Source organism: Diorhabda sublineata, chromosome 2 (assembly GCF_026230105.1).
Source record: "Diorhabda sublineata isolate icDioSubl1.1 chromosome 2, icDioSubl1.1, whole genome shotgun sequence".
NCBI lineage: Eukaryota > Metazoa > Arthropoda > Insecta > Coleoptera > Chrysomelidae > Diorhabda > Diorhabda sublineata.
Window position 1 is genome coordinate 18,345,299 of NC_079475.1, and position 15,008 is coordinate 18,360,306.

At 30.6% G+C, this 15,008-nt stretch overlaps 2 protein-coding genes across 5 annotated transcripts in view; one reads left to right on the forward strand and one right to left on the reverse strand.

Annotated features, from left to right (window-relative positions):
* Positions 1 to 495: 495 nt before the first annotated feature.
* LOC130452952 (methionine--tRNA ligase, cytoplasmic) lies at positions 496 to 12,120 on the forward strand. Its single transcript, XM_056792499.1, has 13 exons — positions 496 to 756; positions 844 to 1,121; positions 1,174 to 1,317; positions 4,866 to 5,095; positions 5,157 to 5,477; positions 5,838 to 6,120; positions 6,210 to 6,594; positions 7,081 to 7,294; positions 8,817 to 9,053; positions 9,109 to 9,246; positions 9,825 to 10,014; positions 11,471 to 11,656; positions 11,739 to 12,120. The coding sequence occupies exons 1-13, from the start codon at positions 651 to 653 to the stop codon at positions 11,889 to 11,891; spliced, it is 2,865 nt and encodes a 954-aa protein (XP_056648477.1). The 5' UTR covers positions 496 to 650; the 3' UTR covers positions 11,892 to 12,120.
* Positions 12,121 to 12,578: 458 nt separating this feature from the next.
* The window catches only part of LOC130452953 (phospholipid-transporting ATPase VD), a 65,797-nt gene continuing 63,367 nt past the window's right edge, over positions 12,579 to 15,008 (reverse strand). For 2 of the 4 annotated variants that reach the window (XM_056792500.1, XM_056792504.1), the window contains exon 18: positions 12,580 to 12,873. In XM_056792500.1, coding sequence (XP_056648478.1) covers positions 12,825 to 12,873 — 49 coding nt within the window. In that variant the 3' untranslated portion in view covers positions 12,580 to 12,824. Of the gene's footprint in view, positions 12,874 to 15,008 lie in introns of all 4 variants that reach the window. The other 2 variants (XM_056792503.1, XM_056792502.1) reach the window with 2 other exon arrangements.

Below are 15,008 nucleotides of genomic sequence, written 5' to 3' on the forward strand. Positions count from 1 at the left end.
AAAAAATAAATAAATAAGAACGAAGGAAGTTACAGAGTAAGGAGTAGTAGCGAGAAATGGTAGTTGCAGTGATATTCTATTAGTGACAATAGATCATTTCGAATATTGTGATTTGAGACGTCGGCCATATTGTCTTGGTGGGCAAAGTCTTTAATTCATTTGTGTATGAAAAATTGATTGTTTCGAACGCTTTTTTTGATTGAAATGAATATCTTTAGCCAAAAAAAAACCGAAAATTAAACACCAATATAACCATAATTTTTGTCCCCTAAAATAATATGGCGGCTGGTTGTGACGTCTTTCAAAAATGACCTATACTACTGTAGTAGTGAAAGTGGTAGTAACATTCGTAATTTTTGTGGAATATTTATAACCGTCAATTGGACGTAATAAGTAATTGGCCGAAAGTCATTATATAAGTTGCATTATTAACCCATGTTAGTTCATTTGTTCAAACAATATCAATAATTACCTGATAACAGAATTTCTCAATTTACTTGCAAATCTCACGTCACCTAAACCACTTGGCATCATTGGTGGAATGGGTTATTTGTCACTTTTTGCGGTATGCCGGTGTCCCTTATTTTATTTTTCATTTAACGACATATCGTTGAGGTGTTGTGTATTTATTTTTATGTTGTTACATCAAAATGGTTACTATTTATACAAATGAAAATAATCCAGCAACCTTAAAGTTAATTATAGCTAAAAATTTAACGAAACAAATAGTTGATATAAAATTGGTAAACGTTAATGGTGAGTATGGGAAAACCCACGTGGAAATTGTTTTAATTTTCAGGAAAAATTGTGTTTTTTAATATTCATAAATTGTATACATTTTAGACAAAGCTATTCCGGAACCGAAACATCTACCTTGTGTGGAAATAGATCATCAAAATGTTCTTTTTTCTCCTAATAGTGCAATATGTTATTTCCTTCAAACTAATGACAGCAGTTTTGAGGAAGTTTCAAATTTATTAGAATGGGAGGCTAGCTCACTATCTCCTCATTTGGCCAATTTGCTGGGTGGTACTACCAAAAATGAAAAATTAAAATTGTCATTGGTATCAGATTTAAATTTCATAAACGAATATCTGCAGAACAAAAATTTCTTAGTAGGGGTAAGTTAGCCAATAGAAAAAATTAAATATAATTAATTTTCTTCAATTCTAGAACTCAGTTACAGCTGCAGATATTGCAATTTGGTGCAGTTTATATCCTCTTAATGCCTGTGTTAAAAGCTCTAAAGAGTATCTATCACCATTACCAAATCTCTCAAAATGGATTGAATCATTATCAAATCTTCCCGAATTTAAGGTAACTACATCCATAGTAACATTTTTCAAATAGAAATAGCGTGGAAGAGTTTGTAAATAGTGCCGAATCAATATTACATAGGTGCAGTTAAAATATGACATTGATAACAAAATTATTGCATCATGCTATTAAAGAATAAGAATATTTGTAGCAATATTTGATGATAAACTCTTTTCATATAATGAAATAATTATTAAACAAAATATTGATAATAAGCAAGTTGAAAGGGTTCAAGCTTTTCTTTTAATTTAAATTGTGTGAACATGCTTTAAATATAAATTTTCTATATTACAATAGATATTGACTACGAGGGTTGCTAATATATTTTATTTAGTAATTAAATGGAAAAAAAATTTAACCTAACTACATCTACAGTTTATTCAATATTTCAAAGATATGCTGAGATTTTTCATATTTTAACTATATCATATCATTTTTGAGTCTTTTTCCATTTAGTTTTAATTTTAGATGGCAATAGCATTTTCTCTGAGTTTGCTATAGAAAACTGTCATTTGTTGATAGTTATACACTGACATGTTATTAGATGAGTTTTTAGGAAACTCGTGTGCAGATATCACGCATTATGCAGAAAAGTTTCCTCAAAGAAACCCACCAAGTAAAAATACATTTAGAGCCATTTAAGGATGTTGTCAAGAAACCGGGAATGTGAGACCTAAAAAAATAAATTCTGACAGACCAAGAACAACAAGAACCATTAATGAAGAGAATATGATTTTAAATTTAATTTATCAAAATCTAACAATTAGCGTAAGGAATGTGGCAAAACAAACAAATATGTCTTCTTCAAGTACTTGGTGGATACATAAAGTGCAACAGTTACATCCTTATCATTACAGACAAGTCCAAGAGCTCTTGCAAGACGATCTACAGGTTAGAGTGGACTTTTGTCATATGTTACAAGACTTTAGGTAACAAATTCATATGTTATCACATTCTACCTGAAAATTGAAATGGTGATATGTACCTGGATTTCTTTAGCAATCACTTATTCGAGATATTAGAAGATTTAATGCTAAACGAGCTAAGATCTCTATTTTTTATGCACGGTGAAGCTCCAGTACACTTTGATAGAAGGTGTCTTAATTGGTTGAGTAACCATTTTCCAAATCGATGGATTGGTAGAGGCACAGAAGCTCCAATTCATTGACTTCCTTGGTCTTGCGATTTTAATCTTTTGGATTACACATTTTGGTCATATCTTAAAGAAAAAGTTTATGCAACAAAAGTAAATTCACCTCAAGAATTGAAAGTCAGAATTCAATGTTACTTTAATGACCTCATAGCTGACTCCCAACCATTTAGAAAATTAATGGATTCTTTAAAAGAAAAGGTAGACTTGTGTATTCTTGAAAACGGACGACATTTTGTACACCTACTCTAATTGAATTCTATTTTATGTTATCAGCCTTATTTTTAAATTTTCATATTGTGATTTTTTGTTTACATTACATTATCATTACTTCATACCAGCATTTGTTATTATTTCATTATTTCAAAATCAAAATATTCCGAAAACGCTACACAGTATCGTGATTTATCAAGAATGCCTTTGGTGTAAAATTAAATGTTTAAATTCACTTGAGATTTTGTTTAACAAATCTAATATTGAAAAAGTTATGTTCAATACTACTAGGTACGAACCGTGTAACTAGCGCCCTCTATGAGAGTCAAAAATAAAAACAAATTTATTGGAATTATCAGTTTTCAAAACATATTCAATAAAATTTCAAGACAATGTTGCCAGTAGTTGCGGCGAAATTGTAAAAAATGTGTATTTTTTTTCTTCAACGCCTTTTATCTTAAATACGAATGGCGTTACGAAAATTTTTTTCAGTTTTCTATCTATCCTAGAAACGAGATCACCTTTTTTTTGAAACACCCTGTAGATTTTGGTTTATTTAACATTATGTTTCGACTAAGATAAACATTCTGAAAGTTATCTACAGGTATGGAAGTTAACTGAAACTTATCAGAATTAACACCCTTATTTATTGAATCAAGAAAATTGGTAAAACAATTTACTAGGGAATGTTCGAACCACGTTAAAATCAGTGACTAATTGATGTCATAAATTTATGTTTTTAGCAAAGAAATGCTGATGTAACAATGAGAAATATAGCAATTCCATATTTGATGATAATCAGTTATTTCTAGAAATATGTCAAATTTGTTCAGATTAATTCCTGTAATTCATATAATTTTTTCTTTATAATCTGTTTATGTGTGATTGGCTATGTAAATAATGCACACATCTGTTGCAATGTATTAGGTTTTCCCATAATTTTATATCTTTTTATTTATCATTATGCAGTTGCTGATACAAAAAATTTTATGGTCACGTGAAATTTGCTTGTTATCTCTTGGAAATTCCAACTGCAAATAAAAACGTTATACATTATTAACAGACTATTGAGGGTTATTCATTTTTCTACTGATTATGTAGTATTCTAAATTGATTGCAACATTGAAACTAGGTGTAAATTTTTAAAATGTATTTTGTCGTGTCAACTACTTTAACATTTTCTTTTGGTACTAATATATAAGGATATTTAGCTATTAGTTTTTTCGCATCAGAAGGCAATCCAGAAATAAATAAATGTCATCCACAAGTCTAATTGAAATGAAAGAAATAACAGCAAGAAAAGTAAAAAAGTATACAAACCATTACAGAACACCATTGAATTGAGTATAGAAATAATTGGAACTCAGAATGAAGTTGACTACTTAAAGTGGTGAAAAATAACAACATATGGTTTTTTCAATGCCAGTAGTCGGGACACATCTTAATAAAATGCCGAGGATCTCACGATAGAAATGTTTGCTAAAGCAGAGAGTCATATTTGCAGTGGTTGTTAACACTAATATGGAAAGGGAATAACCAGAGTCAATAAACACCAGATACAAATATGTATCAAAATAATGTCCAACACCTTTAGCCTATTAAACAAAAAGCTATGTACACTTATTTTGAATGACAATGCTAATACATTTTATGGAATAATTTGAAAATTTATTTGATGATTAACTAGTATGAAACAACATGTTCCTTAGCATGCTATAACATATAATTTAATGAACAATGATGAATGAACTTAATCAGCCAAATTCATTTCAACAATAGAAATAATCATAATATACTTAGCTACAAAATACATTTTAAAAGCCACTTTGATAGAACTGTAAATGAAGGAATTGGCAATTCCATAAATGAAACTAAAATATTAAGACATTATCAAAATTTTACATCTTAAAAATTAATTTTCTCAGTTATAATTGCACCAAATTGAAAAAACTTTATATTTTTGAAAAGAGGACTAAAGTTCCTTTCCAACAAGGTGCCACACGACCCCCTTATTTAAAATTTTCGAGGCGGTGCTGGAGGGGGATAATATTTTCATACTGTAAATTGACAATTCAAGAATAAAAATCGACCTGTTTCAGGTTTTGTTCACATATTACATAATAACGGTAAAATTGAATTTATTCCATACATATGGACTACATTTTATATTTATGTATGGTTTTAGGACGCAGTATCTAGTTTTAAATTAGATATTTCTTCATCTTACAATGCTTTGCTTCTTGGTGCTAAATATCTCTCAATAACAGTTGATGAGAAAGCAAATAAAGGAGCTTCTAAACAAGAAAATGAGCCTCAATCTGAAAAAGTATCACAGAAAGAATTAGAAGCTGTACGAAAATCTTGGCAGAAACACATTTCAGAGTTTCCTAAATTGAAAACTACTGAAGGTCCAGTGTAAGTAATTGACACAAGTGTTAACATTACAATACAACCAGTAATATATTGTCATTTTTAGCCTTCCAGTGCCAGGAGAGAAAAACGTATTCGTTACTTCAGCTTTACCTTACGTTAATAATGTGCCTCATTTGGGCAATATTATTGGTTGTGTTTTATCTGCAGATGTTTTTGCTCGTTATTCAAGAATTTGTAACAATAATACAATATACATTTCCGGTACTGATGAATATGGAACGGCAACAGAAACAAAAGCTTTGGAAGAAGGACTCTCTTGTCAGGAAATTTGTGATAAATATTATAAAATTCACAAGGAAATATATGATTGGTTTAATATAAAATTTGACAAATTCGGTAGAAGTTCACATCCACAACAAACTCAGTAAGTAAATGTATTCTGTATTATTAAATTTTGATAAAGAAATTACTTTACTTTCCCATGGATGTAGGTATTAGCAATGACCTTACTATTTGTTTCTGATAGCAACACTAGTCTTCAAGAGTGTCCGTTCTCACTCAATTCCTCAATGATGTTGTCCAGGTCTTTCCCAGGCTGGATTTGCAAGTTTGAAAGGGTCTGTAGTTGGGCATTCCCATCATATGCCCCAACTATCAAAGTTGAGAGATTTCGATTCAAACTGTTCTCTCTTCTAATTTTGTTTGCTTTTCTCAAATGATAGTAGTTTTAAATAGGATGAAAAGTTGTGTCAATGTTGATATTTTCGAAAATCGTTTGTTTTAGAGTTTGTCAGGACATGTTTCTCACTCTCAATAGCAACGGATTCATGTTTACGGAATCTATCGAACAATTACATTGCGAGAAATGTAAAAAATTTTTGGCTGATAGATTTGTGGAAGGAGGATGTCCGAATATTGGATGTGATTATCCAGATGCAAGAGGTGATCAATGTGATGGTTGTTCAAAATTGGTCAATTCAGTCGAATTGAAGAACCCTCGGTGTAAAATATGTGGAAATACACCAATAATTAAATCATCAAATCAATTCTTCATTGATTTACCAAAGGTAAATGATAATTTAACATTGTGCTTTAAACAAACTATCATTTGCTGACAATGAAATGTTGTATATATATATTTTTTTAATATTTCCAGTTAGAACCACTTATTTATCACTGGTTAAAATTAAGAAGCTCAGGTTGGTCAAACAATGCTGAAGTAATAGCAAAATCTTGGTTAAAAGAAGGACTTAAACCGAGATGTATAACTCGTGATCTGAAATGGGGCGTACCTGTTCCTTTAGAAGAATTTAAAGACAAGGTGTTTTATGTATGGTTTGATGCAGTTTTAGGATACATATCTATCAGCAAATCATACACTGAAGATTTTGAAAAATGGTGGAAACCAGCTAAAGACACAACTATCAAACTATATCAATATATGGCTAAAGATAATGTACCGTTCCATGCTATACTGTTTCCTGCTATGTTGTTAGGTGCTAATCAGGGATATATCACTGTGAATCATCTTATGGCTACAGGTAATTTCTGGGTATTATCTGATTTTTTACATATAGGTGATTATATATAACATTATTAAGCCAAAACCAACCATTTTGTTAAAAGAAGCTATTTAAACACGTGGCAGCGTGCCAACCCAAGTTCAAGTAACAGAACTGGCGAGCAGCACCGTGTGTAATATTAAATGAACCATTTGACACCACTTTTGACCCCTTCATAATTCAAAAACTATTTCAAATAAACGTGTCAAATATTGAGACTTATTAGATATGTATGTCCTCCAAATTTCATAAACACATCTCAAACGGTTATTTAGATATTTATGTTCAAAAATCGTCATTTTTATCACTGACTGACCTACAAAGTTCAAATTAGGCATACAGATAGGTAATCAGGTCAATACAGAGAAATTAATCAGAAATTGGTAAATTTTTATCATTTTATTGTAAGTTTTCTATTTTTTGTTTTCATTATTATGTCATTAGAAATATAAATATTTTTTTTAGAGTACTTAAATTACGAAGATGGTAAATTTTCAAAATCTAGAGGAGTGGGTGTATTTGGAACTGATGCCCGAGATACTGGAATTCCAAGTGATGTATGGAGATTTTATTTGCTTTATGTTAGACCAGAATCACAAGATTCCAGCTTCAGTTGGAATGATCTTGTAACCAAAAACAATTCAGAACTGTTGAATAATTTGGGAAATTTTGTTAACAGGTAATATACAGTAAATTCTAGCTTAAACATTTATTTATTATCTAAGCACATAGGGCTATAAGGCACACTATTGGGCTTTTGTGGTACATAGGAATTTCAATATAAAATCTACAACCAATTGTTCCACTGGATTCCCACCTCACTTGAGTACCCTACTCAATAGAATTGGAATTGATCATTATCAAAACAAAATAAACTGAAAATGTAGATGAAAAACAATATTAAACTGAATGTTATGTATGATGGTGAAACAATCCACTTCTTTCAGCTAAACAATATAAAAATCTCTAAACAAAGATAGTCTCATCTCTCACTATTGTCTACTACACAGTTCAATTATTTTGGCTTTAAATTCGATGAGATTTTTAGCTTATTCAAAGCCAGGTATATAAATATTTTGTTTTAGATGATTCCAAATAAAAAAATCATTTAGAAATAAATCTGGAAGTCCACTTTATTAAACCATTTGAGTACGTTCCCAGGAATACTCAGTCTTACAGTGAATCTATTATGTTAATAATATATAAAAATTGTAGATTCATATGAAAATATTTCTTCCATTAAAATTTGCTGGATTCCCTCCATTTAATATTGTGGGAAGTAATTCCTGGATTGTTGGTACTTTGATAACCATTACACTGTATCTTACACTTATATCAACTTGCTTAGCTATTATGGTTTTGCTTGAAATCTTGATAGGTCACTATTTCTGCATTTCCAACCATTTTTAATATACCATTCTTTCAGTATTAATTGATAACTGATTGGCACAAATGAAAATGAACCAACAACAAAAGTAAGCTAAAGACAAATCCTCACTCACACCCTTTCACTAGCCCCACGACGAGGCGAACTCACTCACCAGATTGAGATAGGCAAATTCACCGATGGACCCAGAACTTATCCTTGGTTCTCCTCTCTCAATGGTCTATGGAGAGAGACCCCTGGCATAAGACAAGCTAAGCCACATATAGATGGACATCTCACACCAAATAACTGCTCCAATTAAACAGACGCGAAGTCCGACTAATAACCGGACACTGCCATCTAAGAAGCCATCTCCACACCATGGGCATTATATCCAGAGTGCCGTTTGTGTATGGAGGAGGACGAAACCACAGACCACGTCATCTGTGAGTGTCCTGCACTCATACGAGCACGGTTTAAACACTTGGGCAGCCTCACAACTTGCCTAATGACATCAAAGGGCTCAAGCCAAAGCGCCTGATAGGCTTCTCAAAGTACATCGGTCTTTGTTAATGTGAAGTAGGGCACCTACAATTAACTATGAACCCTTTCACCACATTAGAGTAAAGTGGACAGACAATCCAGTGGAACAGTTAAGTTCGGCGAAGTTATATTGAAATATACATCGGTATATTGCAAACAAATTAATTCATCATAACTTTAGTCTTAAGGCTATACAAAATTTGAAAACCTCAATTTTTGCTGCGCTAGCATTTTCTCTACGCTCATTTGTAGTTTGAATTATGTATGTAAATTTATTGTTAAATTTTTTTAGGGCATTGGTGTTTGCAAAAAACAATTTCAACAGTAAGATACCCGAGATGAAACTAACGGATGACGATTACAACCTACTTGCGTTATGTACTAGAGAATATAAAGGGTATATTGAGTCACTCGAAAAATCGAAATTTAGGGATGGGATAAGACATATTTTGTCGATATCACGTCTTGGAAATCAATACATGCAAACAAATCAACCTTGGGTGTTACTAAAGGGAATGGAAGACGAAAAGTAAATGAATTGTTGTAACTAAATAAAACTAAGTTTAATGATTCTATTTTTTTAGATTGCGTGCTGGTACGGTTATAGGAGTTTGTTGTAATTTATCTTGTCTAATAGCTACGTTGCTTCATCCCTACATGCCCGATACCAGCGACAATTTGAAAAAACAGTTAAATACCGAAACTGTCGTATTGAATCCTGAGTAAGTATTTTTCAATATTTAATAAATCCATTAGTTCAATTTTGCTAGAAACAAAATATTTTCGTAACTTAAGTCCCAAAAGTACTGCAACCCCTATTGAATTCACATGAATTGAAATAAAATTTTTGTATTGTTAACATTGAAAAGTGTGTAACATTAATTTTTAAATGAGACAATTTAATAATGTAATGTGTATTACTTACTTACGGCTTATCCAGAATCCTTATTTATTTATACTTCACTATTCACTAATTTATTTTTAAAATGCACCATTCACAAATTGATGTTCTCGCGTAGATTTAAAATATTAATACCTACAATACTGTTCTTCGGTCTCCGGACCACTGTTTTATATGTTAAGGTCTTTATTCAAGATTCAAATTCTGAGAAAAACTAACGCACTTCCCAAAATATGAAAATTTGTTTTATTAGGTAAGGGCGGCTACGAGGTTAATTTATACAAATGATCGAGAGAATATGTATTTTTCTATCCACATATTTAATTTAAGTATGCAATCCCCACAATTTTAAATCGTTACTTTTGATTATCAATTTAATATTCGTACTTTTATTTATAGTGCACCAGAAATTGTTACATTGCTTTCACCCGGTCACCAGCTTGGAGAACCAACAGTGCTATTCGCTAAAATTGAACATGCAAGAGCGGAGGAACTAAAGAAGAAATTTGCTGGGAAACAACAGCCTTCTGAAACTTCAGCAGGAAAATTAGTTGGTGTAGAAGTCCTTCAAAAAGAAATTACAAAACAGGTATGAGCTTTTGAGTATTTGTTACCTATAATTTACAATTAATGAGAAACATGGTTGAATAATCTTATTTTTCAATATCTGTAAGTTGTGAGAGTGAATTTATTTTGACTTGAAATTGAATATTTTGATTTTGATCGCGAACTTTTTATTATATTGTAGTATAAGTTTTTGGGAAATTCCTTCTCATGTTATTGCAAACTTTCCCAGTGATACATGATTACTTCATGGAAAAATGTCAAAATATCAAATTTAACAAAAGTAAACACATAATTAGAAGAGAAAATAAATAGAAGTATATTAGTTGATGGAACAATATTCCAATCAGAAAAACACAAGTCAAGGTTAATTTCGATGCACTGTAACAAAAAAAACCTATGGGCATTTACAGTTGTTTCATGGTGTGAATTCAGCAGAGTATATAAAAAAAGGACATTACAAAAAAATCTAGAAGAAAGATGACCAGCCGGCCTGAAATTAGAGAACAAAAGTCAATCATATACAAAATGTAGTGAGTCAAAAAAAGTCTAAATGTAATTATAGCTGCTCAATGGTATGTACCAACCATACATCAGAACCTCCATTTGTTATAGTCTAAAAGACAATACAAAAAGAAAGCAAAATTCTGCAATTGATGGAAAGATTTTAAATGCCTCCAATGAAAGAAATTGATCCCAGACAATGAGAAAGATGACCAACGGGCCTGAAATTAGAGATCAAAAGTCAAGCAAATTCACATTGCAGTGGACTTAATATAACTTCTGAGAACACCATGGAAAGTATCCAAGCATACCATATCAAGATCTCAAAACTGCAACATTCCAATGATAATCCAAACCATAATCAGATCTGAAATTTAAAAAAAAACCCTAAGATCAATAGTGGAATGTATCCAACCATGTTACGCCAAGACTCCTTAATTGGAATAATCCAACCCTCTTTTGTTGGGAACCATTGAGATCTGTTATTCATCTAGTTAAATGATGCAAAGTGTCCCTTATTTTACCCTCCATTAACGTATCGTCTCGGATTACTTACTTTTGTCTGTGACTGTAAATCATAAATTTAACTACATAACTTCAGTTTATTATTGTATTGGTTGAGATTTATTGTACTCTGACCATTCCTAATGGGAACCAAGGTCGTAGTTAAGCGATTCCAAGTGTCCCTTAGACACTTATAGGTCTATTAACATATCAAATTACTTACTTTTATTTTATATAAATATGGTCAACCCTCATTGGTTAGCTAGAAGATACAATAAAAGATATCTTCTTAATGAATAAAGCTCCCTAAAATTATTTAGAATAGTTACAATATTTAATTTTATAGTAATTAATATATTAAACATTACTTTTAAAGGTATAAAGCAGAATGAAGTGTTAAATATTGTATTAATTTATTCTAAATGGATATAGTTGTTACAAATATAATTAATTTTTGAATTGAAACTTTTCAGGGTGATAAAGTAAGACTTTTGAAATCTAGCGGTGCAGAAAAAAGTGTATGGGAACCAGAAGTTAAAATCTTATTGAATTTAAAGAAACGGTTAGAAGAGGCACAAAAGGGTGTCACTGCAGCTCCTCAAAATAATAAAGTGGATCCAAATGAGGTGAAAAGACTTGAAGAAGAGGTAGCTAAACAGGTAAGGTTGTTCCTGCATGATTCTATGTATACTTCTTTTTTTATGTTTTTTTTTTAAATTCATTTCGCCAATATACTTTTAGGGAGATGTTGTGAGGAAATTAAAGGAAAGTGGAGTGGAGAAATCTGTTTGGCAACCTGAAGTTAATAAATTGTTATCTTTGAAAAATGATTTGGCTAAAGCGTCTGGTACGCCACTGGCTGCTACCCAAAAAAATAAAAAAAATAAAAAATAAAACCATATTTATTTTTTCGTGTAATGTTGGGAGTATGTTTAGTTTTTGCTTTATTTCTATTTTTAAATTTTTATGAAAAATATAATACATTATTGGGCAAACATATCTGCTTTCATATATCATTGGGTTTTGTTTGTGATACAGTTTTTTAAGTTTTAAAATTATTATAAACCAATCTTTATTTATTTCGACAATTTTAGTTAAATAAAAAATAAAAATTGCAAATAAATGTTTTATTTATTAGCTACTTATTTCCATTAAATGTAGCTTTTGACAAAACATGATTCCCTCAGTGATAGTGGGAGACCCATTATAATGGAAATATTTTCATATGTATTCGAAACCCGGCCAATAGTGTGAAAATTTGATTTAAAAAGTCATCATAAATCTAATAAAAGCTTGGACTTTTTGCAAACAATTATTTTGCTTATTTAAGTCAAATACTGCCTTTTTCCTTTGAGGTAGATGCTAGTCAATTATAGGAAACGTTGAAAATATTTTTCGACAACTTAAACAGCTAGATCTTTTCCTTTCTATTTTTAAAGGGTCCGACTTCATGGTTTGTTGATATAAGAGAAGTTATGAGAGCTGTATACGCCAAACTTCCAGTACTATCTATTTTTATTTCATCTACTAGCAGGATTTACACTTATCCAAAACTGCAACCTTTGAAAATAATACTCAAAACTATTGGTAAAATACTATTTTAATAAATACTCTATGAAATGTAACTCGATAGATAAAATTAATAGAAAACAAAAATGGCACAAATATACTTGTTGCACTAATCAGTAACAGGTAGGTAAGTTAATAAAAAAATAAATAACTTAGTTGGTCCCTTAAAAAGTATAAATCACAGCCTTTCAAATGTAAGCATTCAGTTTGTTGTCTTATAAATAATTGTATAAGGATCACTTTGCATGAACACATCCCTCATCCCACGATCGTCAAAGGGTTATTCTGAGTCCTTGGATTGCTGGCTCTAGAAAATAGAAACACATTTTCAATTATGATTTTAACAATATTTAAGGTTTTTAGTTTTGTAATTATGCAATTAAATCTTGTATTTATAGCAGTTTTCAACAGGGAAACATACCAATAATATCTATTTTACATATGGCATCAAAGCATTTTGATTCCATATTCAGAAGTTGATAAAAGTTGGGTTCATATTACGAATTTTTTTACTACTCTGGCACTAAATGTAATAAACACTTTCAATCACACATTATGTGTTTTAAATATTCTCCATAAATAATTTTATTCATTCAATTTCATCTCCCCATATCAAATTTTAACTTCCCTCACCTAACATAATATCAAGACTGAAGTTTTGAAAATAAATTAGTTTAGATCAAAGTTACCATCTGCAGATGCTAAGGCGGAAGTAAACAGTGTGTTAAGTTTCAGAAATTCTAACTACTAATATTTCCTCTATCTGGTGAATAGAAGTCACCACAAATCACATTTTTATATTTTTCCCTCGAAGTACAATCTTTAAAATAAACCTGTCAAATTTTGAGCTCATTCCCTTCTAGCAGGCTGCTAGAATTTTTTTGCTAGTAACAAAAAAATTCGTAATAAAAAACTACAAAGTTACATTGAAAGTGATAGTAGACTTTAGAGAGATACATGGAAGTGTTTACAGTTTACACAATTTTATCTGAAATTTTGAACATGAAAAATAAAAGAAAACTAACAAAGAACTGCATGATAATTCATCGTTCTGTCATCTGAGTAAACTAGACCCTTTGAAGTAGGCAAAAGTGCAATAATCTGCTCACAAGTTTATGGCATCTGTATTTTGGAAAAAGAGAAACAATTAACAGTGATTAAAGTTAAACCGTCCCAAAGAAATGGAATTCAAAGTCAAAATTTTCACACAAAAAGTATTTGTCTGGTGTAAGATTAAAGGAGCTGAGTTGGAAATTCTGAAACTGTTAATGATATTCATACTGTTTACGCTACCACTACAATTTTATCTCCAGTCTCTGAGAACGTTAGAGAAACGCTGTCATTGAAATTGTGAGCGTCGTTGTAGCAGTAGCGTAAACAGTGTGTTCATTAAGGGAACTGAAGTAGTATTTTCAAAATATCTTAATTCAGATATTTTTTCATTACATTTCAATGAGTTGAAAACGTCTATAAAAATTGATATGTTGTACTACACAATCACACAAATTCAATCTATATTTCCAAACCCATCCTCTAATAATAACTACAAGAAAAGAAAGCACTGGTGTATATACAGTAAATCTATTGCGTTAATTTCTAATTTCAATAAATCACACCTTACTAGGTTATGACATATTAGGAAAAATTTTGAGAACAAGAATATCAATGTAATATCGCTAACTAGCTCAATACCAATGAGCCAATGCACATGTCAATAGAACATAATGATGAACTTTACTGTTCCATTAGATTCCCACTCCACTTAATAACGAAAATGTGCCTTTTGCTTGCGTTTGCTTTAGTTGATACAAAAAAATGAAAAACAGTTTCCATAGCCGTGTATAAACAACTTATTACCTGAATACAATATCTAACAGATGGAGTTTAGTGAAATTATTGTCGAGAAGTACTAAATATAGTTAATCTACTGTTCACATATGAATCTATGGTTCCAGCAAAAATTCTTTGGGATCATTTAAAACAAAATGTTTATTGAAGCAACAAATTAAGTAAAAAACTAAACTTTGTATTGAAATAAAGCTGAAATATTTAAGACTATCTGGTGTATAATGGATTATTCAGCTAAAAGAAGTTATTTGGGTCTTTACTACAATAATATTTTTGGAATGTCTATTATATCTATTTTTTAGAATGTGCATAAGCCATACTGGCAAAAAGAATCAAAACGTTTTTAAGGTAAATTATTTGTTTCGTGTTGTGTTACAAATAATATTTTCAATAATAATAATTCTCATGAATTGATCACTTGAAAATTTCCATTTTTAGGACCTCGATGTACCTTCTTTGAATTTTTTGAGGATCCCAAAAAGTAAAATGAGGTTCTAGTAAAACAGTTGAATTATATCACTACGTTCTATTGAAATATATACTAGTAGATTGGAAATAAGTTGAAAATTTTATGTTGAAATTTCTGTTTCACAA